The 26,329-nt window shown below is 42.3% G+C and overlaps 3 protein-coding genes across 3 annotated transcripts; 1 reads left to right on the top strand and 2 right to left on the bottom strand.

Moving 5' to 3' along the window:
- The first annotated feature begins 4,998 nt into the window (after positions 1-4,998).
- On the top strand, positions 4,999-5,823 carry LOC104435716 (transcription repressor OFP6). The gene has a single exon (XM_010048417.3). The coding sequence runs from the start codon at positions 5,014-5,016 to the stop codon at positions 5,620-5,622; it is 609 nt and encodes a 202-aa protein (XP_010046719.2). The 5' UTR covers positions 4,999-5,013; the 3' UTR covers positions 5,623-5,823.
- An 11,102-nt stretch (positions 5,824-16,925) lies between these two features.
- On the bottom strand, positions 16,926-18,001 carry LOC104433950 (probable CCR4-associated factor 1 homolog 11). Its single transcript, XM_010046874.3, has one exon. The coding sequence runs from the start codon at positions 17,830-17,832 to the stop codon at positions 16,975-16,977; it is 858 nt and encodes a 285-aa protein (XP_010045176.2). The 5' UTR covers positions 17,833-18,001; the 3' UTR covers positions 16,926-16,974.
- A 1,268-nt stretch (positions 18,002-19,269) lies between these two features.
- On the bottom strand, positions 19,270-25,746 carry LOC104433951 (transcription factor LHW). The gene is made up of 10 exons (XM_010046875.3): positions 24,932-25,746; positions 23,763-23,936; positions 23,589-23,670; positions 23,225-23,266; positions 23,084-23,143; positions 20,952-22,772; positions 20,760-20,861; positions 20,371-20,511; positions 20,166-20,291; positions 19,270-19,787 (listed from the first exon to the last, which is right to left on the bottom strand). Exons 1-10 carry the CDS (start codon positions 25,024-25,026, stop codon positions 19,608-19,610), a joined length of 2,823 nt encoding a protein of 940 aa, XP_010045177.1. The 5' UTR covers positions 25,027-25,746; the 3' UTR covers positions 19,270-19,607.
- Positions 25,747-26,329: the final 583 nt, after the last annotated feature.

Below are 26,329 nucleotides of genomic sequence, written 5' to 3'. Positions count from 1 at the left end.
GACCTAGAAACCGAACCAAACACATTGGGTCACCCAAAGATTCAATCGTTTTTTTAATGAGTACAAAAAATAAAATAAAAAATTATCAGTTGGTCTTGGGTTGACCTTGGAACCGGATCAAACCCATTAGGTTGGTCCGGTCCTCGGTCCCAAACTTAAATAGGATCGGTTCTCGTTCCCGAAAATTAAGGACCAGTATTGTGCAGGTTAGTCCTAGGGTTAGGGGTGGACCGGCCCAATCTGGATCATGCTCACCCCTAGCCACCACTCAAGCAATTGAATTTCGGAACAACTGCGATGTCTACTGCGGCCACTGCTTACTGGCGTTATCCTGGGCTCTACTTCTGGCGTCTCCGGGACTTCTTCTCTACGCGATGACTACCGACCCGCTGATGGAGTTTCGCGAGTTTTCGTGTCCGGCGTGTCCTTCTCTTCCTTCGCGGTGTTGCCGCTGTCTCGTCAACTGAACGGGACCTGGCGCATCGATTTCTCGCGGCTGTGCAAGTCCTCCCCTTGGGGCGTCGGTTTCTCCTACGACAGCGCCGCCGTCTCAGTGCGCTACAGAGGCGCGTGCCTGGCGAGGGCGAATCTCCATGCCTTCCACCTAACTCCAGGGCGTCCGGTTCGGCTGGCGGTGAATGCCGACGCGTCTCGACGATCTCGCGGAAGATAGGAGACTTGGAGTTGCGGAGTATGAGGTTCAGTTCGTCGCCCAACATCACAAACGGCGGCAATGTACTTTTCTGTGCCAGGGTTTGAGGTTAGGGTTTTCGAAGGCGAGAGAAGCTAAGCTCCTCGGCGACGGCGAAATAAGATGCCCGTTAAGAGAAATCGACGAGAAGAAGAGGAATTTCTGATGGATAGAGCTCGTTCTGTATGGATAGAAATTAATAGCCACAATTACTATTCTTTTAATGTTATGTAAAAATTCCTTTTGGATAATTCTTATAAAAAATCTCCATTATTAATCCTTTAAATATTTTCATGTTCCTAACCATCCACTGATTTTTTGCTCAATCCCCTGTTATGGTAATACATAAGGAACCGTAGTGAAAATTCTATACGGTTGATCTTTTGAGTTGAGCCTACCTCAACTCTGGATGACTAATCAACCAATCTTGAGGTAAAAGTCTTGCTTAAATTTACTTCATTTTCCTTGTGTGAGACTCGAATCCTTTTACTACTAATTTCTAAACCATTTTCTTTCACTCGTACACCAATCTGATTTAGGTCATCAAATTGAGTGATGAATAAAAAGGGGAATAATAAGTGATTGAAGTAGGAACACTAGGGATTTAGTAAACTTTAATTCAAATAAGAATATGGAGTAACTAACTCAGTCTTGAATTAGGGCGCAAGCCCACTGACGGCCTAGATCTTGCCGAGCGAAGAGCATTTGTGTCTCATGTGCCATTTGTCTCGTGGCCAAGGGAATTCTTTTTCAAAATATTTCTTCTTTTTCTTTTTCTCCTAAAGAAAACAGTAATTTTCAAGAAAATATTCATGTTTACGCTCATAAATTATAAACATTAAGAACACCTAAATATCTTTTGTTAGAAGTGTGAATTATTTTAAAAAAAGTACTGCCAATATTTAACAATTTAAATTAATCGATAATTCTTTGAAATCATATATATATAATGAGAGTTCTACTCTTTGAAATAATTAAACTTTCAAAAAAAATTGAAAGTGCCGTCGAAATTCAACAACCTAAGTCAAGTAGGAACTAGGAAAACCAAGCCAGTCGATCATACAAATCCAACATCCAAACAAAATCATTAAAAACACAAAACATTCAAATTAAAAAAAAAAAATATATATATATATATATATATATATATATATATATATATATATATATATAATAATGCTTGATTTGATGAGAGAAAATCCATCGAGAATCTATTTACGAATTCCTTCTCTCCCCTTTATCCTTATCCGACGAATTTTCTGATTCCCCGGTCATCGGATTCATTATAAAATCCGTCTCCCGCCCTTTATCTTCACGATTCGGAATCCATTATTCTACTTCTTCAGTAGCAGCGCAGCGATGGCGACGGATCCCTTGTCACCGAGCAATGGCAAGACCGACGCCGTTCCGTCCGACCACCAGTCGGCGTCGTCTCGGTCTCCGGAGAGCTTACCCGACAGCAGGAGGTCGCGGAACAAGGCGCCGCCGCAGCCCCACGTGTACACCTCGCTGCACGACCTGCTCGAGTTCCCTTGCAAGTGCCCTCTCTGCACGTACGTCCGCCAGCCGCGCGAGCCCGGCGGCCGGCTGCCGGAGCCCGGACCCGAGTTCCCCAGCGGGGGCATCGTGACGAGGCTCGCGCTCGCGATGCTGCTCCCGCTCCCGGAGCCGCCGAGGAGGTTCCGGTCCAAGAGGCTGATGCTCCGGCGGTTCCTGCGGGGGCTTGGGAACCCGGCCAACGCGTCCCTCGAGTTCCTCAACAGGCACGTGGTGGCGGCGATAAGCCGGGCCTTCGAGTGGCTAGTTGAAGCGATTCAGGCGACGGAGGAGGAAAAAGAAGATGCGCTTCCGTGCGGGCGGCTTCCGTTCGTGACGTGCTGACCGCCGGAGAACGCCTTCGACGGCGAGGGCTGTAGTCGTTTTGTACATAGGTATAGGATCTGACACTGCACTTTTTGGGGCTGACATGGAGGGGCAATTTGGTAATTCGGTCATGGCTTTTGATCTTTTTACCGAGTGCATATACTTTTTTTTTTATTTTTGTTTTTCTTTTTAAAGTTTCTACTAGGTCTAGATTTTGGCGATTCTCTGTAGGGGAGATGATCTGCTGTAGGTAGATTTTAGAGGTCTCGCACTCGTGCAATTCGAAATTTGCAATTGAAGTGAACAAATCTTCTTGATTTGGAGTTCATACGAATTTTTTTTTCTACTCAAACACATATGTGTCTGAACGAGAGTATCGATAAGTATATATATGATTCAACTCTTATCCCTAATAGTTTTTATTATTAAAAATAAGTCTATTTCTTTCGATGTAACAAGAGTTTTTTGCTTTTTCTTTTGTTTTTCTTAATGATCAAAGGCAAAAGATTGCTTGGTTTGAATCAAAGACAAATTAATACATTTTTTATGGGGATTTCAATAGATTAATAATGATGATATCTAAATTTTAGAAAGCATTATCGATATAACAAAGAAAGAAGAATAGGTGGTAAACATATTTTGAATAGATGACCAATAGAATGTAGTGTCGTGATTTGTTTGATTTGTCTTTACTAATAAGTAGTAACATCTTCTTTTTTTTATTTCATCGCCGTGTAGTGCTTGACTTTTTTAACCAAAAATACTCAGAATTACATATATATTGATATATAAGTTTACACATAAGATTGCTATAATTTGTTACAATTTGAATGATGTTTAAATTTTGACAGTTTTCTTTTTTTTGGTTTCGTTTTTATAAGTACAATCAAAGACCTAATGTTTTCAATTAGTTGATCGAGTTTTTAATCGTGGCCGAACAAATGGTTTCGGTTTCAGTCGAGCAAACCCTAAACTCGATTATCGACGACATATCGAAGTCGGAAAAATCCCACGTGGCAAAGTTTTTCGCGTTCGACAAAAGTTAATATTATTTCTAATTTTGTGCAAGAGAGTTCCCAGCCAAAAACAAAAGAAAATCTCCCCCCAAAAAAAGACTCAGTTCACTGTTGACACATCGAACATCAAGGCGACAACGCAGTTACACCTGCACAGGCAGTCACTAAATTATTATACAGTATTTTAGCAGAATTAAGAAAAAAAATTCGAGAAATTAATCAACTTCGCATCCTAATTGGCCGTTAGCAAGCGCCTTTTCCACAAGGACAAGACGACTTTTGTGGGAGGAGTCTTGCCTTCTCTGCGCACCCAATTTGACTAAACCCTAGAGATCCGATTTGCAAAATATTCGGTCATTGCATATAATAATTTCATGTAAAACGAAAAATAATTTTGCATTTTCTATAGAGCATAAGCACGTTGACACAGCTTGGTCTACACCAAAATTTAATTAAAAAAAAATCACAAGTTCAATAATTTATATAACTGGGAATTAATTAGTGACGTGTGGTTACTGAATTATCATTGGCTTTGATCTTCGGGTTAGGTGTCACAGTCCAAACCCTATAATGGGTAACCACCGATTAGAGATAAAGCATAGCTTGGAAGTCATCTTTTATGGGCAAGTGCTTCGTCCCTAATTCCTAACCAAAATCCAGTCCACGGCTATGATCGCTCCTTCAAATTGCAATCTCAACTGCAAGCAAGACAGTGAAATACGAACAAGATTAGAAGACCCCTCTAATCGAATCTCGCCCCGTCTCTAGATTTCTCTCCTGCTCTAATCCATTCGTAGGTCCTAAATAAACCTGGACTATACAACCAAAACGGGTTGGATCGACTTCATCAATCTAGACCGCCCGATTGGAGTTCAATTCGAACCGGACAATTCATGTAGAGCTAAGATCCTGAGATACTGTGTCTGGCCAACGGTTTACCATCGGTACATTTATAGGGTTAATTAGTTCGGTACGTTGAGAAGATAAAGATCATCCGAACCGAGATAGGCGAGCGTGTAAAACTCTTAGAGATCGTCAATTTCGTGTCGGTTCGAACATTTGTCAAGAGCCCAAGTACTAAATCCTTGAAGCAATCACATTAGAGAACCGCGCGCATCAACACAATTATTCTGCCATTGGATTTGGACCGCTCAAAATTATAATTTCTCATGTTTAGGCAGTTCGATTCGGAGACGAACCATCAATCCCGATCATGGAAATTCTTAGTACTGAGAATACTTGATTTCTTACTTCACATGTACGGCCGCTTAGACATGAACTCTCTTACAATTTACTGCACAGGTTTGAGTTTACGCGACCATATTTGTCGCCAGGACGCCGCTCTTCCATGTCTCAACTCAACAACAACACAGACAGCGACTCGTATCAACAACCATCTTAAGAGAATCTCAATCCCTTTCGAACTCCTCCCATATACCTACAATGTCATTCGACATATATACTTCGACGTTGAACCAGTTCCATTTCGACCCGGTCTGCTCATCAATGGCTTCCCAGAGGAGGAGGAGGAGGAAGAAGAAGAAGCCCTTCTTTTCCGTCTTCCTGGCCAACCTCACCTGCAGCAGCTGCACCAAGCCGAGCGCCTCCGAAGCCACCCGTCTGCGGCCCGATCAGGGGTTCCCGGGCTTCCTCACACCCGAAAATGACTACGAGTCCGCCAGGTTCTCCCTCCATGCCGCGACTCCACCGCGCCTCTTCCCTGGGGGCGATCATCATCGGGACGACAAGCCGGCGGCAGACGTGGTGTACGTGGTGAGCCCGTGCAGGAAGATAACCAACAGTGTGGCGATGGCGAAGGAGTCGGAGGACCCGTACGAGGACTTCAAGCGGTCGATGCTGCAGATGGTGTTCGAGAAGGAGATCCACTCGAAGAGCGACCTCCGGGAGCTCCTCAACTGTTTCTTGCAGCTCAACTCCCCGGCCCACCACGACGTCATCTCCCGGGCTTTCGCTGAGATCTGGAACGACGTCCTCTCCAAGAAGATGGACAAGGGCGAGTCCCGGGTCGGGGTCGTGAGTTGCTTTACGTGAGCCCGAGCCCGAGCGTGCTTTGCTCAGGGCTTGGGATCGAAATGCATGTATACTTTTATTTTCCAGATTGAAGTAACCGAGTTAAAGTGTATGACTTTATATGCATCTTTCTCACGTGCATGTCTGGGAAAGAATATTCCTCCCTTGATGCATATGTAATCTCTGTTCAATTTATCGATTCATCTGCATTTATACGTTTTCTAGCTTGTTCTAGGGTCTGTTCTTTCATCTGTGATGCTCGAGTCACATTGATTTATCTGCATTTCTAAGCTATGCAAGATCTTTTTATGTGTTTTTTGAGGGTTGGGATTGGAAAGGGTGTTGCCATATCATATCTTTGGGATTTGGGAGTATTAGCGTTGAGGGTCGGGATCGGATCGAGTATGGAGGTGCTCTTGAAGTTAGGGTGAAAGTGCACGACTTACGTCAGCCTTCAATTCAAGAAATCTGACATTAATAAAGGCTCACTCTGTCAAGAAGGGTTCCTTAACGAGCGTTATGGAGTCGCTTGCTGGGGAGATTTACTGAGAAGTGATTCACTTTTCAAGATAGCAATTGTGCTTTGACACGAGAAAGGGAATGCACTGACATCTCCATAGTTTCATTAATAAGTTGCTTAACAAAGTGTCCCCACACTCATGAATGAAATCCTATCTATAATCTTGTTGCACTGGAAAGGATGCCCATGGTGCTATCATTTTAAGTTGCACAAATTAGCGGATCTAAAAACTGAAATTAGAGGTAATGACGCCAAGTAATTGACATTTTGCCCCTATACAATTAAGTATTGTCGACTTCGAAAAATGATCAACTTTTGGTCGTTATCAGCAAATATCAGACTTGGTTGGTAATAGCAGAGTTCAGTCAATAATGAATAAAATAATTAACAACTTGAATGAAATCGGTAACCCAATAAAGAGTCATTGACAACGTCCTGAAAGTTATTGACAATAGCTTTCATCAAGACTTATGAAGTTGATTTTGACAACAGGCAATCAACATAAAAATGAAACTGCTAAGTGGTTATATATTTATTGCCACTATTATAGAATTTTTATAACTTCTTGTGAATAAGTGTTGCTAGATAATAAGAGGTTATGTAATTTCTTGTAATCACCAATAGAATTAGGAAATTATTTTTTTATTCAAATTCGATAATTGATGTATGTAACCATCATATGTGACCATCTAAAAGGGTTATAAGTACCCACAATGTGTTCATTGTAAAAGGATCCCCAATCAATCAAAGACTCAATATTTTCGTAAATTTATCTTTATCTTTACTTTCCTACAACTTACGTCATTGGCGGTGATTGCCTCTAGTCTCTATACCTTTGAATTTCTTGTCATTTGCTTTTCTGTCTAGAATCAACAAAAGACCCTTCATAACCTTTATCGATTCAACCATAATTCTAAAAGTTATTTCGTCAATTTTTCGGTGAAACGTCTTTTTTGTACATCCGATAGGACACTTCTTTTCATTTGACAAGACTATGATGGCAAGAACTGGGAATCAACAATAGTCTGACAATGATGCTGGCAATAATAACCCATTACCACAAATTGACAATGAGACGTCCCAATGCTCCAATTGCAAGGAGAGCCGCATAACATAATCAACGTGAGAAATTTAATCTTTTAATAAACCATACAATCAGTAGTTGAGGGAAGTCATTCCAAATCCTCAATCTGGTGTCCAACCATGAGAAGAATGTTTGAAGAGTAGTATAATGATATGGCCAACTATGGAGAGTCATATATATAATGTGATCAAGCCAATCGTCATCAATACTCTTAATGACATCCTCTTGAGGTCAAAATCATTCGACAGCACATTGCTTATCTCTCTCCATTTTTTGATACTAATACTGTTGATCAAATTAGTCAACCCCCTGTAAGAATCATGCAAAGTTCTGAATCTTCTAATCAAGGTCAGGAGAATGGAATAATCATGCTAATGTTGGTCAAAATAACCAAATTGGTAACAATAATTTGGTAAATTAAATTAGTCAACAGGCTGGTCAACTACCAAATGTTGCCCATTAGCTCCATTGATTGCACTCAATGCGGATATTTTTATTGGACATAACATGCTGATTAATGTAGTTAATCTGGCAAGACCAGCATCACCGCCTAGGGGCGAGATAGTCCATTAAACCCGCACTTGTACCTTGCACAGTTTGCCAAAAAAAAAATTGGGTTGGATAGAGGATTTATCATATCGGTCTATCGGAAACCACATAGTAAATGAATCAATAATCAACCTTTTATAAGAGTTTCCAAAATGCCTAAATTTGCCATTTTTCTTGGTGAAAATGAGCAATCAACCATCAATACGTTGTTTGATTTATAGCCCATTGTAGGTAAGCACAGACAACTGAGTTTTCAAGACTTAAATTATTTCCTTTGCTTTCACTTGATACATTAATTTTTCACATAATTCAATATGTAGTTAGATGGAGACAGAAAGATAATTCCACTCTCAATTTTATAGAATGATACCCGAAATACTAGTTTGTTGATATGGCTAGACATTATCAATATGAGTCAGTCAATCAATTTATTGCTTGGTTCAAGAAAGCCAAAAATAGATGGTTACTTCACTCTCAAATAAAGAATTCATGAATTTGGCTATCAATGGGTTAAAATTTAACTTGCAAGAAAGATTTGAAGGTTAAGACTTTGCCAGTTTATTTTAATTGTCAGTGAGAGTATCTAATTATGGGTGATTCTTAAAAGATAGAGAGATAAAGGGCCACATGAATACTTTACATAGAATGTGGCTTTGAAGGAAAAGTGTGAGTTAAGATATGAATGTGCCCCGGACAAAACATTAAAATAAATGTGGTGAAAATGATATTCGACAAGTCTTATGTTTGTCGATCTTAAAGCATGCCAAAATAAAAGACACAAGAATGTTATGGTTCAAAAAAACTCAAGTTTACTCATTTGACATTAATAAGTAGGATGAAATCTTTGACTTGCTCGAGAAAGATGGCCTAATTAAATTAACTAAAGCCCAAGTTATTCCGAGTAAAGAAGATTTAGTAAATAAAAGATATTATCCGTGGCACCACTCATGGAGACATAACATAGTTAATTGTGTTTTTTTTTTTTCTAACATAACAATTTAAGAAGCAATTTGGCGGAGAAAAATTAAATTTGCCAATGACAACAGGTATATGATAGCTCCTGAATATCTAATTAAAAAAATAGAAAAATTATGGATCATTTGATTCTTTTAAAGAAATTCGGCATTCTTGCAAAATTATCTATATCTTTACCTTTTTTGTAATTTACATGGCTTGTCGCGATTACCTTTAGATCTTTTACTTTCAAATTTCTCATTACTTACTTTCATGACCAAAACCAACAATGGGACCATCATAACATTTATCAATTCATATCGATCTATCCATATTTTTAAAATATATTTTATCGACATTTCGAAGAAATAAGTATCTAAACTTTTGTTTTGTTTCAATCAAGTTTATAAGCTTTTTATATTAGGCTTGATGTGAGCTTTCCGTTAAATAAATTGACATGGAATATGATTGTAGACATGGCTCACTCATCCAACCAAAACTGTAACATCTCTACATTGAGTTGTTGGACGATGAGGAGTGTCTGTCCACTTGCGCGGGTGTGTTGACTTGGACGATCTTAGCAGCTTAATACATATCTCTACTGACGCGACATCACCCCCAAGCAGCCCTATCGGACACCAATGTGGACAGCCAATGGTCATTTAACGGAGGCTAGCGTCTATGCCGACATTTTTCGTTTTGCAATTCTAGCAGAAAGCCTCGCATCGACCCACATATGACAAAAATTAGGCGCTTGATTGCAAAACGAGCAACGGTTCAGATAATTCCGGCGCCATTACCCAATTTGAAAGCGAGTCCTAAATGTTGTGACGATGCCATGAGTGATGATGATGCATTGAAGTCTTGATTAAAGTCTTCCTTCCACGCCAATGCATAGTGCCAAATATCTATACGGTTGAGATGCTTCATTAAGGATCAAGCCCCGGCGATAAAAGAGGAGTGCGGAATCGAGAATGGATTTGTATTTGGTTATAATTCCTCCTCTTGTCTTCGTGGACCACGAATCAAGAACCAATTTGCAAGACACCCACAAAAAAGAAAAATTCAGCATAAAAGAAAAACCTATGAAATATGACCCGAATGAAAACACTGAAATAAACGTGGTGAAAATAATGTTCAAGAAGTCTTGCGTTTGTCAATCCTTAAAAGCATTCCAAAGTAAAGGACACGAGAATGGTTAGGATAAAAGACACTCAAGTTTACTCATTCAATATTAATAAATTAGGTGAAATCTTCCACTTAGTCCAGAAAGATGGCCTAATTAAATTAACTAAAGCTCAAGTTATTTGAGTGAAGAAGATTTAGTAAACAAACAATATAATTTGTCGCACCACTCACGGAGTCATAACATAGTTAATTGTGGTTTTTTAAGATAACAATTTAATAAGCAATTTGGTAGGGAAAAATCATATTTGCCAATGATAAGGGGCATATGATAGCTCTTGATTATCTAATTTCAAAAAACGGAATAATTGATGAATCATCCAATTTTTTTAAAAGAAGATATATATGTTGACATAAAAAGAATGATTAACTTTTGATTATTATCGACAACTATCAAACTTAGTCAATGAGAGTAGAGTTTGGTCAATCCTAAATAGAATAGTACATAATTTTAAAGAAACTGATAGCTTGCTAAGGAAGTCATCAACAACATCTTGAAAATAATCGATGAGATCCTTCATCAAGACTTAGCAAGTTGATAGGCAAAGTCAACGATAGTGAGCATACACAAAAACGTAACTATTCGGTGGATGGATTAAGAAGTTAATTTATTTTTATTCAAATTTAGTAACCATCACATGTAACCATATGCAACGGGCTATAAATAGCCCAAGTGTGTTCATTGTAAAAGACTCCTGACTCAATCAAAGAATTTCGAGTTTTGGCAAAATAATGTTCAATTTTACTTTCCTGCAATTTACATAGCTTGTCACGACTGCCTCCAAATTTCGTACTTTCAAATTTCTTGTCGTTTACTTTAATATCCAAGATCAACAAAGTTTCAGATTTCTTCACAATTTGTATTAATCACATCAAGTTTTTTTGTCAACATTTCGAAGAAATAAGTACCTGATTTTTTTCTTTATTTCCAATCAAGTTTTGAAGCTTTTCATTTAGGCTTGATGTGAGCCCTTCGTTACATAAATTGACATGGGATATGATTTTGTAGACATGGCTCAGTTATCCAACAAAAACAATAACATCTCTACATTGAGTTGTAGGGTGACAAGGAGAGTGTTCTGTGCACGTGCGCGAGTGTGCTGACTTGGACAAACTTAGCAGCTTAATACATATCTATTGATGCATCATCACCCCAAGCAGCCCTATGGAACACCAATGTGGACGGATCACCCCAAGCAGCCCTATGGAACACCAATGTGGACGGTCAATGGTTATCTAGTGGACGCTAGCGACTCGGCCGACGGACAAAGCATGTCCAAGACCGTCCATGCTCGGCCATGTCACGCACCAAGGCGTTGCTGGGGACAGCCTTGCTCAATCCCAATCCCGACCAATCCCCAACCGATCCCGCATCAATCCTTGATTGATCACTAATCAGTCCTTGACCGATGTGCAACATCCCCGATTGATACTTGATCGAACGCTGACCGATCACCGATCAGCCCCTGCACAATCCGTGATCCGTGCTTGATTTGTCCATGAGCAATACGGGGGATGATCCATGCACGACCAGCGACTAACTCCTGATCAATGCTCAGCCAGCCCCTGCACAACCGGGAGCTGTTCACCTGCTATGTGTCAGGCGGCCAGACTTGCCCATGCTAATCCCGATCTTGCTTCTAACTTGCACCTGCACCTGTGGCTGGTTCCCAATGCCTACAACCACTAAATGGCTTGTTGTGTAGATCTATAATGATGGCCATTATTTAAACTCCACCATTGGATCGGAGGGACGATCAACGGTTGGCCTAAGACCCGAACTTGTATAAATAGGAGTCCCTCCCCCTCATTTGAGCTCAACTCATTCATAGTGAATACATTCGCCCCTTTGTGCAGCTAATCCTTGTGTTGAGCATGTGCGTGTGTAGGCTAACTTGGGATCACCGATCCTAAGGCTGCACGGTGTTTGATCGATCGTAATCGACCGACTCGTGACAAGCTAGCATCTATGCTGGCGAGCATTTTTCATCTACAATTCTAAGAGAAAGCGTAGCATCAACCCCCATTTGAAAAGTCAAGGTGCTTCGCTAAACAAAATATAAAAAATTAAAATTAGGTGTTCGATTGTAAAACGAGTTGCCAATGTCTAGGCCAAAAATCTACGTAGGTTGAGAGCCTTCATAAGAGGATCAAGCTCCGGCGCCCAAAGAGGAGTTCGGACTCGAGAATGGATTTGGACCCGATTTGGATTTGGCTATAATTCCTCCTATTGTCGTCGTGCACTATACGAATGAAGTGTTATAGATAAAGCCAAATATTTGTTTTTAGGGGCTTTTTTGTCTTTTCTATTAGATTTCCTTTTAGGTTAAAAGTGGTACCTATATATTAGCGAGGCAAAACCCTAGCCGTCAAGATGCTGAAAAAGGAAATAGAGAGGCAAGAAAAGAGAAAGAAAAAGTGAGTTTTTTTCTTGATGAGAGTTCTCAATCTCTTTGTGCCCCGATCTTGAGAGAAGATCGTCATTGTATTCCAAATTTTTCTGAAGTCTAACGCAGAGACGTAGCCCAGGTTTGGGTGAACTTCGATAACAAATTTTCTGGCGTGTTCATCCGATTCTGCTCTTTTATTACTATATTCTGTCTAGTGAATTGTTTGCAAGCGTTATTTTTTTGGAATCGACGTGCGATTTCATAACAATTGGTATCAGAGCCTGGGTTGGCTAATCGAGAACATCGAGGGTTTTCGGTGACGATCGATTGAAAGCAAACAGGATGGCAGAAGATAAAATCAGAATCGATAAGTTCAATGGAGAGGATTTCGGATGGTGGAAACTACAAATAGAGGATTATCCTTATCAAAAAGATCTCTATGCACCACTTGAGGGTTGGAAACCCGAGATGGCGGGAAGTGGATCCGATGCCAGGCCGGATGGAAAATTCTTGATCGAAAGGCGTTAGGTGCGATTCTGTCTAGGGTTGACGAAAAGACAGGGTATCACATCGCGAAAGCAAAACTGCAAAGAAGCCATGGATATTCTAACGAATATTTTTTAGAAGCCATCCACATCAAATCGGTATTTTTGCTGAAGAAACTAGTTAATATGAAGTTATCTCGATAGAGGTTTTGTGGCAGAGCATATTAATAGTTTCACGCAGTCACGTCAATTGGAACTCCGAGGCATAAATTTAGATATGAAGCTTCAAACTTTATTATTTTTATGTTCTCTTCCAGAAAGTTACAATACCGCAGTGCGGGGAATTTCAAGCACCATGAAGGATGATTTAACTCTTGATGATGCTGTGAATAGTATCATGGATGAAGAGATGCGAAGGAAAGTCTCAGGTGGAGATAATTTTTCTGCATCTACATCTTCAACGGCACTTGCAATGGAGAACCGTGGAAGAAGTAAAAGTAGAGGAAATTTCAGCGGTCGTGGCGGATCACAATCAAGGGGTAAGAGATAGGTTGCAAAAGATGAGTGTTGGTTTTGTCACAAAACCGGACATCGGAGGTTTCAAAGGTGTGAAGCCTACAAAAGAAGCAGCAAGATGAGAATCAAGGTGCTAATGTAGTTAGCGATAAATCTTTGCTAGATAACTTGTGTTTGTCTCGCAAGGTTTGACTTGACAAAGATAAATGGTTTATTGATTCTGGCACTTTTTTCATTCCATTTCGCAAAGAGACATATTTGATGATTATGCTAGTGGAGATTTTGGACAAGTGGTTGTGGGAAACGGCCACATGTGTCCAATTGTTGGGAAAGGAACCGTGACTGTGAGCATCTCAGGTGGAGGACGTCTAGTTTTGCGTGAAACTAGGCATATTCCGAAATTAAAGAAAAATCTGATTTCAACTAGTAAACTTGACCAAGATAAGAAGGTTTGGTAATAACCTTTGGCTGTGGAGAGTGGAAGATAACCTCGTGGGATAAGAGTAGTAGCAAAGGGAAAGCGTGCGGGTACACTTTACCTTCTCCAAGGAGACAATATCGTTGATATGGTTGCAACTACAATAGCTACAGGTAATTTATCTACTCTTTGGCATTATCGTTTATGACATCTTGGTGAAAATTGTGTAAAGCAGTTACACTCGAGGAAATTACTTCCAGGTTTACAAAAAGTTGAGTTAGATTTTTGTGAGAGTTGCATTTATGGAAAACAAAAGGCTATTAGTTTTCAATTGAATGAGCGACAAAATAAAGGCCAAAAGCTAGAGTTGGTTCATACCGATGTATGGGGACCTGCTCAGAACTCTCTTATGGTGGTAAGAGATATTTTGTCACATTCATTGATGATGCAACAAGAAAGACTTGGGTCTATGCTCTTAAAGAAAAATCAGAAGTATTCGAGATGTTCGAATGTGGAAGACCATGGTAGAAAAAGAAACAAAGTTATCGATTAAAACTTTGAAATCCGATAATGGTGGTGAATACACAAGTAAAGAATTTGCAAATTATTTGAGCCGAGAAGGCATACACGGGCTAAAAACTGTTCCTAGAACTCCTCAAGAGAACGGTGTAGCTGAAAGAATGAACATAACTATTCTAGAACGTGCGAGATACATGAGACTACACGCGGGTCTCCCGCTACACTTATGGGCCGCTACAGTTGATGCAGTTGTTTATCTTATCAACATAAGTCCATCTAGTGCGTTGGATGGAGAAATACCACAAGAGCGGTGGTCAGGTAAGAAGATTAATTATTCACATCTAAAGGTGTTTGGTTGTATTGCATATGCTTTAATTGACAGGGAGGATAGAAAAAGCTTGATGCTAAGTCCTTAAGTGCGTCTTTATCGGATACGGTGGCGACGAGTATGGCTATAGACTTTGGGATTATGAGAATAACAAAGTCATCCGCAGTCGCAATGTGGTATTCCATGAAGAAAAGATGTACAAGGATCGTCAGACAGAGACAGAGCATGAGAAGGTAGTATAACTAGAGTATGTTGAATTAGACATAATGCCCGTGAAGATGTTTCCAGTAGATCAAAGTTCACATGAAAGAGAGGTTCAAGATGAGCCTATTATCGGTGAAGAGGTAGTTCAAGAAGAACGCAAAGATTTCCAGCAAACGAATGACCTGAAGTACCCGTCTTAAGAAGGTCTACACGTGTGAGAAAGCCAAGGTAATTTTTGATCCATCGCCTAATACTGAGCCATGTCTTATATACGATTCGGGGGAACCGGAGACTTACGATGAGGCAAAGGCAGACACGTCTCACTTGCAAAGTGGGAGTGTGCTATGAAAGACGAGATGAGCTCGTTACTTCGAGAACAAAACTTGGGAGTTGACCAAGTTGCCCACAAAAAAACGCAGGGTTAAAAATGAAGCGTATGGTAGTATTAGATACAAGGCGAGACTTGTAGTCAAGAGCTTTTCTCAAAAGAAGGATCGACTACTCCGAGATATTTTCACCTGTAGTGAAAATGACATCAATTAGAGTTCCGCTAAGTATAGTTGCAAAGGAGGATCTTCATCTTGAACAGCTTAGACGTAAAAAAGCGTTTTTACATGGTGACTTAGATGAATAATTATACATGGCACAACCTAAGGGTTTTGAAGTCAAAGGTAAGGAGCACATGGTATGTCGCTTGAAAAAAAGCTTGTATGGCTTGAAACAAGCTTCGCGGCAATAGTACTTAAAATTGGATGGTTTCATGCAAGAAAAAAGGATTTGCACACTGTGAGTCTGATCACCGTGTTTATTTTCGCAAATATGATGATGGTGACATTGTGTATCTATCTTTATATGTGGATGACATGCTTGTGGCTAGTTCCAATATGAAGAGAATCGTAGAAGTGAAGAAGATGTTATCATCACGGTTTGCTATGAAAGACTTGGGAGAGGCCAAGAATATTTTAGGCATGAAAATCATCGAGACAGGGAAAATAAGAAATTATGGTTGTCGTAGGAAGACTATGTGAACAAGGTGTTAAAGAGATTTAATATGGACAAGGTAAACCGGTGCAAATCCTCTAGCAAGTCACTTCAAACTTTCTAGGATATGTGTCCAAACACTCAACTTTTGAAAGATGAGATGGCGGTAGTTCCATATGCATCAGCAAGTGGGAGTTTGATGTATGCCATGGTGAGCACGAGACCGGACATTGCACAAGCAAGGGGAGTTGTGAGTCGATATATGCAGAACCTGTGCAGAGAGCATTGGAATGCAGTTAAATGGATATTGAGATATCTAGCAGGTACTTCCAATTACTCACTTTGTTATGGTGGTATATCTTTAGAGTTGCAGGGTTATGTAGATGCAGATCATTTTGGTGATCGAGATAGTGGTAAGAGTACCACTGGATATGTCTTTACAGTTGCAGGTACAGCAGTGAGTTGGGTATCTCAACTACAAAAGATATTGGCTTTATCAACGACAGAGGCAGAATATGTAGAGATTACAGAAGCCTCCAAGGAAATCATGTGGTTATAAGATTATATGGAGGAGTTATATCGAAAACAACCGGTCGAAGATAATCGTGGAGTGATAGTCAAAGTGCAGTGCACTTAGCAAAGAATGCAGCTTATCACTCAAGAACTAGACATATCAAGAAGTGTTATCACTTTATCAGGTCAACATTGAAAGATAATGAATTAAAGCTACAAAAGATTGATGGCTCGAAGAATCCAGCTGACATGATGACCAAGGTAGTAGACAGAGAGAAGCATATTTTATGTACTACTACCATTGGTATTACTTCATGTTGATTGATGAGGAGTATCGCAGAGGCACAAGTTTTTCAACTACTATTTTTTGAAGAAGATGGATGCAAAGTTTGGTGCTTGGGCATATTTGTTTTCAAGTGAAAGATTGTTATAAATAAAGCCAAATTTTGTTTTTAGGGGCTTTTTTGTCTTTTCTATTAGATTTCTCGAAGAATGGAACGATGGCAAAACCCTAGCCGCAAGACGCCAAAAGGAAAATGGACCCGGATTTCCAACTTTTTCCGAAGTTTAAGTTTTGGCTAAATTTGGCTATAATTCCTCCTATTGTCGTCGTGCACTATATTGAAGAACCAATTTGCAAGGGACCCAGACAAAGGAAAATTCATCTCAAAAGAACAATAAATAAATAAACGAATTTTTTTATTTAATTTTTTGGTCAAATTCGTCATTAATAAGCCTCCAGCCCATACAAGACGCCGGCGTGCTTCTCTGGTCCGTCCTGTACAAAGAACACGTCCCACATCTTCCGGAACGCGTGCCACGTCAGCAGGCTGTCGGAGCCGGCCTGGTGGCACTTGCCGACCGCCCGGTCCACCTCGAGCGTCCGGGCCACCCGGTCCAGCCCGCCGTAGAGGCTGTTGCAGAAGCGGGTCATGTGCTTCACGTCGTACACCCGGCTCCCGAAGAAGACCCGGAGGACGTCCAGGAACTCGCCGAGCCGGTCGGGCAGGCTCCGGCGGGTCAGGATCTTGACCAGGTACCCGAAGTCGTAGGCGCTGTGGAAGGTGACCCAGCTGACCGCGTCGTTGCACAGCAGGCCGGACGACATCATCAGCTCCGCGAACCGGGCCGAGTCGACCCCCTCCGCCCGGTTCCGCTCGAAGTCGATCCCCTGGCGGCGGAGGAGCTCGATGGAGTCCGGGGCGTGGGCGTCGCGGGCGACGTCGAAGTCCCGGAAGTTGAACTCCCAGATGTAGCGGGGGCCGCCGGGGCAGCCGAGGTCGGGGAGGTTCCCGTCGGGGTCGGAGAAGGTGAGGCCGACCTGGATGAGGCTGAGGGCGTCGACGTTGGACTTGAGGAGGCGGTAGTGGTCGGAGGGGCGGAGGCGGCGGTAGTGCCCGCCGGCGGAGGGGGGAGGAGGGGGCCGGAAGACGACGCCCGGGAACTCGGTGTCCATGGAGATGAAGGGGTGGGTGTCGACGACGTCGCGGATGAGGTCGAACTCGGACTCGAGGTTGTGGGCCCACACCTCGCGGATCACGACGGTTCCGGCGGAGGCCGGGTCGACTTTGGGTCTCGGGAACATCGTCTCGTCTCTTCTCGACAATTCTCTGCGGATTTCGAAATGGATCGAGCGGAAAAGAAGAAAGGAAATGGAGGAGCTGCTCTCGATTGCCTTTTTTTTGCTCTCTTTTTCTTTTTCTGCTTTTTTTTGGGGGTTTTTTTTTGGGTTTGAGAGTGGAAGGGAGGAGGTGGGTTTCTTATAGGGGAGAAGAGAGAGGTGGAGGAGAGTGTGGAATCTGTGTCCGGAAGAGGGAGAGAGGGGTCAAGTCAAAGTTGGACGCGTTCGGCTTTTTGACTGGGGGAGAAGAAGCGCGGATTGATTCGAGTAACGCACGAGGAACAGAAGCAAAGACCCGGTCTGCCTATTCTTCTCTCACAACTCCTTAAATTATTAGGAGGGCCCCCACCCGGCTTTCTCAATTCACACGCTATGCAAGAAGGGACATCATCTGTTCTATTATTCCATGGGCTATCTCGGCATGCTTCGCTTGTTTTTGCGGTGATAATCTTTTTTCATCATATGCTTGAATTGTACTTCCCTCTCTTCATTTTTTGAAATGTGCATGCGATTCTTCTTAGTTGGAAAGGAGGTCACCAAAAATTACAAAGGTAAGAAGGCCCCTTTTGGTATGTCGAGATTTAAATTGTACAGATAATACATAGGTTTCGCTTTAAAGACAGTGCGGGATTTTGTAGTTATGATGATGACGATTCAATGAAGTCACGTTGCTCCCGTGCATTAAAGCGACAATCTATCCCGACATGGCAAGTCGAGATATGCTATAGCCACAATAGAACACTTCTTTAAGAGGATAAGAATCCTACTAGCTGCTTGTGCATGAAAAGAAGAAGTGCTTATCGCCAGCTTGACTGTCAAGATGAGGACAAGAACATTTAATGATGAATCTTTGCAGCGGTGAGTGATTTGTAAGTAAAATTACTTGTGAATCCATGGTACGGATGTACAATTTAATGCTAATTTTTTAAATTTTATCAATTAGATCCTAAATTTTTAAAAATTTAATTATTTTTTGATTAATTTTGATTAATTTTTGCTGAAAATTATGATGACGACGTACCAACGAACCGAATTGCGGATCTTGTTTAAGGGACCCACGACGAAATGCGGAAGGAGGGAGGAATCTCCACAGGAAATTTCGAAGGTATTGAGCGCAGCCACCATTTGCAGCACGTCAATGTCGTGTCACTGGTATTAAAATAGGGTCTATGATTAACTTCAGAGGAAGCCGGTTCGAAGAAGGTTGGCTAGTCAACCGAGCGATGATCTCCGGGCGGACGTTTGGGACTCTTATTATTTTATTATATGATATGAGTCGATTCCCCGCTATCTTGTTTAATTCTTTTATTTGGACACGAGTCTCGTGCGCCTCATTTTGACTCGGAATCGGTCGGTCGTCGTGCTAATCTAAGCAGCGCCATAAGAAGCAAGAAACACACATTGACCGGTCACAGTACCCGTTCTCTATACATCTCGGAACACGACTCTTTCATTCCTCAAACCTCCCACAAATCCACAGGTTTAGGAAAAAGCTCGCGGGCTTATCTTGGCTAAATTTGCACATCATCAAAACATCGATTGATCGCTCTGGATAGAGCTCCTATCATCACGGAACCGATTCTCTGATGGGGAGACGTGATTCGAGAGGCCGCGACAACCTCCTCAAGGTCAGAACCAACTGACGATTTGAGACTGGAGTCTGTCAGTCATAGCAAGCCACACCAAGGCTCGCTCTCAACATATCCAGGAGGAGGCAAATCGAGGGCAAGGCAAGGCTTTCACTGCAAAACGTTGTGACCGCCTGTCGCAGGTATGGAGGTTGCTCGTGTGAGGGGCTGGCACACCATCGGTGTTTTTCCATCAATGGAATTAGCGACCAATGGACTGCTCTCTATGGTTTCCTCGAGAAGGCGTACTAGTGACATAAATATCTCCACCCTCGTAACATCCCTGTCAGCCTGTATAAAATTGAAAACAAAATGTCATTATATCTTAACATAATTCCCCTCGCGCACACAGGAACACGGGAGCCTGCGCACTTGAGCATGTGCCTGACACGGAGCAGACCCCAATATTCGAAACTGAAGTCTAGAAGAATGGCTCGTTTGATTTTCATTCTTTCTTTGCTATGCATCATTTGATTTTCAAAATGTGCCAAGGGGATGTTCATCCAACCTGTTTGCTTTTTCTTTGGCCCAATATTAATCCAAGTACTCAGAACCAAAAGAACACCTTCTGAAATACCGAACTATGAGCTAGCAACTACCTTAAAAATGAAAATTGTAGGCTTCAACTATCGCCAATGGAAAAAAATGCAAATATGTCACAGATGTTACCTCTACAGCAAAACGAGCCCAGATCCTGTCGCTGCGAGTTTCCATTACCCCCTTCAAGATGGTCAATCCTAATCCTCTTATCATGTCAGCTATTTCTAAAAAGAAACCTCGCTCCTCACAAAGCATCTGTGACAAGAAAAACAAACTCAATAAAGATGGATGGACAATCCACGATCGAGCTTAATGTGCATGACACAACATCTACCTCCACAGTCATTTGACGGGGTGGATTCAGGTCCTCAACTATGATGGGGTGGACCATTGACTGTGAACCAATTTCGTACGCCCAAGTCGCTCCTCGCTCAAAATTGTCTTTCAAGAGAATTCTACCTTCCTCATTGATGATCTACAAGATAAGAAAAGAACTAAAGTCACATTCACAATTCTATCTTGTGAGACATCGAATGCCACCTGATAAAACTAGCAACAGAAGACTTGATCTTGTTCAGAATTTTAGCATCTCTCATTCATGTTACTCCTATCATAAGCATGGCAACACAAGCTTTACTGAGCAAACTTCAGCTAAACTTCGTTCTTCTGAAATGTGTATGCATGATCTTGCAAGCACGAGAGAGAGAGAGAGAGAGTTCATACTTTCGATCCCCCAATTTGTTTTAGCTTGTCCGCATGCTTTGAAACACTTTGTAAGAACAACATATGCTTGATAGTACGTTCTAACAGCGCATCAATGCTACACTGTTGAACGCAAAAGGGAAAAGAAAAACAAGTCATCAATATTAATGTTAGTTAAGATGGCAAATGAGATGACAGAAGAAAGGAAATTACTTTTGCTCCATTCGGCACAATTTCACGCAGCTCTTTCACCCGATCTTGGATCATCTGCCGGTCTTTTGGCCTTGGTCTTGGATTTTCACCAGGTTTTAGCCTCTTCCGATTTGATTTGATCATCCCATCCTGCCTTTTGGAATACCCAGTCGAAACATTATCATCTTGTTTTATACCGTGACCTTGGTCAACCCAAGAGCTAATATGTGATCCATAAAAGGAGTTACTCACAGAGCACATCTCCACTCCATTCTTGCTACAGCCAGACCTTAAAGAACCAGAATCAGACACTCCAGCCTTTACAAGAGACTTCTGAATGCCACAGAAGTCCTTGTGCTCTTGATTTAGCATATTGAAATTTTTATTCAAGGAAGAGCTACTGGGAACAGAGGAGCTACTGATTCTTGTCACTGATGTCCTACATGAAATATTGTCATCAGAGATTGGCTTTGAAGTAGGGCGAGTCCCAGAAACAACAGCATCTAAAAGATTATCAACAGCTGTCATGGAGAAGATTCCGCTTTCTGAGACACCTTCACTAAGTGAACCTAGATCTGTCTGTGTTTCCTGCAAGTTCACAACAGACGAAGCTTCTGCACCTGACTTATGTGCATCAAAATAGGGCCCATCAGTCAGCAAACTTTCTAAGTTACCATCAATTATATTATCCGTCATGTCTGCACCCAAAATATCAAAAAGATCATTCCTTACTAATTGTTGGACAGACGCATTTTCATACGTGTCACATGAGGAAATCACTTTTTGACTTCCACCCTCAAGCTTCTCAGAAGAAAGAGCCCACTCAGGCTTCTGCTCGATCAAAGATATATCTGAATAGTCTGGTGGCATGACTTGTCGGGAAAAATTATCAACCACCCTCTGTTTCTTAGAAGGCAATTCAGTCTGACCACGCTTTGTGCTCATTAGATGATTTCTCTGACCAGAGGCTCCAGAAAGCAATTGTTCAGACAAATTAAACAGTGGAATGCCCTCTAATTTAGTACAATCAGCATCGTGAAATGATGCATTTGCAACCAAGTTCCTAGAGACAGATTCAGAAAGAGAGCACGAAACAGAAATTGATCTAGGAGGACGAGTTACTCCATGAAGCAGCTTAGCGTTTTGATGAAACTGAGTGGCATCAGAAGTTTTGCACGGGTTGATGATTGAACATTGATTTCTTCCAGGTTGAGCTGTGACAGTGCTATTTATAAAACTAGTCCATTTATTCTCAGGTTTCTCAAGCACAACACCCGCTGATACCTTCTTCTTGATAGGCTCGAAGAAGCTCCATGTACCATCTGTTGGACCCAAAGCAGTTTGACCTCTATTGTCATTCCCCAAATTGCAAGCAACGGCATGCTGATTCAGCCACACATCAAGATTTGCAGGAATAACTTCAGCTCTGGCTAGCCCCGAATCTACTCCACGCCTCGGAGAAAGGCTAGTCTTCATGAGCGATGCACGACTAGATTTGGAGGGGTGACTACAGAGTTCAGCTAGGGACGTGGCCTTTTCAAGTGTAAGTAATGTAGATGCAGCAGGCTGCAGATTATCCACCGTGTTAGTAATTAGTGGAGAAGATTGTCCAACAAACCCTGCAGTGCGAGAAGAGTTGCTCGTATCTTTGCAGCTTTTTGTCATCAAAGATTCCGAGCCAATCACTTGACAATTGCCAGGAGCAGCAGCAGTGAGGCTTCCAGGATAGCCTAACATTCCAGCTTTTCCAGCAGAACTGCTAGAAAATAGAGCACCAGGGATGAAGGCCACTTGCAGGATCAAGCTCTTTACATCATTTACAAACCCCATGTGCTCCATGATCTGCAGCAGCAGGAACAAGAAGTTACATGGATACATTACAAAATACAGTACTCTAGCAATAAGACAAACAAAAGATGCTCAAGCTGATGCTTGGTGTATCCAATTAAAAACCTAAGCTGATCAAAATGCATATATGTTAAGATTTTTCATTAGAATCTAACTTAATCTCTAAAGCATAATAAATTATGATGCAAATTGCATGCAAAGCAACACCAATATAGAACTCCCAACTTTAACTGGCAAAGAGACTAATTTTGACTATACTTTCGACTTTCCAGCAAGATTAGATAATCTGAAAAGGAATCACTTACAGCTATGGAAGAGCCAAGTTGCACAACACCATGAAGTGGAACAGGAATAACTGCAACTGTCTGCAAAAAACCGTGAGATCAATCACATGAAACAAGAGCATCGGATACAAATGAAAGCAAACAAATAAGGATGTTGGAAACCTGTATGCCAGCAGAGAATTGGTGATGGACCTCGTTTACAACCTAAAAGTGTGTATACAAACAGCAGATCAGATCAAAAAAAAGGCTCAAATATCAGTCAGCACTATGAACACTGACGTTACTTTGCCCCTCAAGTCCAACGACTGAATAGATGTGAAATATAAGCACCTATATCTCATCTAATAGTATTTTCGCTAATCCTATTTTAAGACCATATATGCAAAGCTGAAGAACTTGGTGAAATACTGAAAAACCAGGATTTCCCTCTTCAGGTGGTTTCACAAATTAGACCAGAGAATTTATAGCTAAAACTTCATGGACACACTGGAATATGTTTTTGCCCCTGCAAAGATGGAAAACATACCTCAGGTGGATGGGCATGTCCACCGTAACTTGTTGAAACAATCCATTCATGATCTCCTGTGAATGCAGCCCGGCCAATTATTCTGGAGCAAGAGAAAAGGAATTGCATTTTATGCAATAGGCTACTCAAAATTAGAAATGGCAAAAAGAAAGGAAGAAAATAAGAGTTTTGTACCCTTCACCGACGACACTAATTTGAGCTTTGGTCATCATTCTTTCAATAAGCATTTGAACTCTATCTTTAGCTTCCCAACCACCAGGTGGCGCTTCAGAAGGACCAGAGCCAGAAACTTGGGGAGGAAGAGAAAATGTCATGGGCTCGTAGTAACACTCTTCCCAAATCAACAGCCTGCCATGGCAACATTATGTATTACAGCATGGATGACACCAAAGAGTTCCAAAACGTAATGCTACAGCCAGGGACCTTTTGCTAAAAGAGGCAAACAGAGTGGAGAGCAGCTTGTGGAAGGTTAGCTGAAGGGATTATAGACCGTTTCTATGTCAACAAGGAAAGGAGAAAGGAAAGGACGATTGACTTTAACTTGGCTTCATTTTTCTTAGCAGCAGCAGCCACGAAAGAAGAAATCAAATATCGTGTTAAGGTTGCTCTTGAGGTGCAGCAGGTCTCAAGAGGGTAAGTATGAGCTAACATTGAACGTCGGATTGGCAAGATATGTATCTGTGCAGAGGGAAGGGACAGTGAAGGAATCATCCATTGAAACATTTAGTTCTTGCCAAAAATCACAAGCTGCCATTTTTCTAATGCTTTTCAAGGTCGTTCTCGCTTCTTTGAGTTGATTCATCTCTAACCGAATGGGAGCATGGGAATTGCGTTGCCGTGCGGAGGGCGGAGACTAATTTGGTGGGGGCGGCACAAAAGGAAATGAACTGAAATAGTCAAACATAGGAGGAAAAACAGGAAACAAAACAACAAACATCAATGGCGAACAAACAAGGGTCCGGACAAAACTCGCCGAAGAAAAATCACGTATGGCATCAAAAAGCATCCTAGAGCCTACTTCGGCTAAGAACAAAAAAAGGAGCAACGTTTCAAAGTCTATGAGGGTTTCTCAAACGAGCCTAAAACCATTCCATCCACGATCTATCTAAGCCAACACAGATTGAAATTGCAATTCATCCCATCAATTAAAAGGATGCGAGGAATGGAATGTCTTGTCCTTCAGGGGCTCACCTACCGGCAAACGCACATGCATTAACAAAAATTCCTAAAAAAAAGCATTAAATTACTGAAACAGGATTTTCAGTGGCTTTTGGCTTCCTCTGCTTTCTCGCAGGACAAGCAAGAAAAGGAACCGGAGAATTTCCATAACAACCCGAACTCACTTGGGATTTTGGTGGCCGATCTTCCAGAACACGGCGTACGACCACTGATTCACGCCGCACAAGGTCTTCAGAGCCTCTTTCAATAGGTAGCCCATCGCCTCGAGCCCCTCAAAAATAGGGGGAAAAAAAGCCTCCGAACTCGAGAAACTCGCAATAACGCAAAGTCGACAAATCCACGACAACCATGCACCGGCACACCTAGGGCAAAGAGGAGAGGGAAAAGGACACGCGAACGAAACTATCCGTGCTGGCGGTGGCGACTGCGCATTTCCGCGGGGGGGGCGACGGGCCTAACTCCCGCGACACGATCCTCTCCCGGCCTGCTTCGTCCTCAGTCCGCCGCTCCTCTTCCGTTCGGGATCCAGGCTCACGGCGATCAGTCTCCGGTAAGCCATAAGCCCAGCTCTCGGAGGGAAGGGGGGGGAAAGAAAAAAAACTCAGCGAGAGAGAGAGAGAGCGCCGACAACTCGAACGAGAGGAGGCGCTCGGTGGAAGGCTCTACACGAAGCCGAAAGCCTGGAGGCAGTACGCTTCCTGGATCAGCTCCATTTCCCGGCCTCCCTGAGAGAAGAACAGCCGCGAAAGCTCGAGCAGAGGTGCGCCGCAGGCAGGGAATGCACGGCGGCGGAGCAGAGCGAGCGCGGCGGAAGATGAAGAAAATGACGAGGAAGGAGAAGAAGGCAAGAAAAAGGCGAGTTTGGCCACACTTCACTGCCTCTCCTGGCTCTCCGCCTCGCTGCCTCGCTCTTCTCTCTGGCTCTCAGCTTTCGCAATCTCTGCGACTGTGCGTGCGTATGGGAGCGTGAAAGTTGTTCTCCGCGCTAAAGTGCGCCGTATTTAACGAGGGAGGCAGCGAAGGTGGGGGCCTGGGGGGGCGAGGGCTGGGAGAGAGCCCCGAGGTTTGGGGGAAAATTGCAGGCGATGCCACTGTGTGAAAGTGAAAGCTGTGGGTGGGCGCCTCCTATTTCCCTTTCTTTTTTTTTTTTATTTATTTTTGGCAATTTTTCGTCGATCCGCCCGTTTTGTCGGTTATGGGGGGCTTTGCTCGGGTGCGGGCAAGGTGTACGAGCGGCGTTGGTCCGTCCGCTGCTGATGATGGCGACTTTCGATAGTTGGGGTTCGCCCCGTCGTTGACGACGACCCGTTGATGATCGACCTCTCCTTTTCCCGGTATTCACCGCGGTGCCACGCCCACTAGTCCCCGGACAACGATTGATTTGTTTTTTTCTTCTTTTTTTTCGTTTTTTTCAGCTTAATTTAAATATTACGGCGGGCTCAGGCACTCCAATTTTTTATTCTCGTAAATGCATGCCAAGCCAACTTTAGGAGTTACCTACGCTGTAATCTTAATGCACAAGACTCTGGTCATCGGGAGAACGTGATGGGTCGCCTACACCG

Source organism: Eucalyptus grandis, chromosome 2 (assembly GCF_016545825.1).
Source record: "Eucalyptus grandis isolate ANBG69807.140 chromosome 2, ASM1654582v1, whole genome shotgun sequence".
Taxonomy (NCBI): Eukaryota; Viridiplantae; Streptophyta; class Magnoliopsida; order Myrtales; family Myrtaceae; genus Eucalyptus; species Eucalyptus grandis.
The sequence above is the reverse complement of the archived record's forward strand: the minus strand, read 5'-3'. Positions and strand labels throughout refer to the sequence as shown.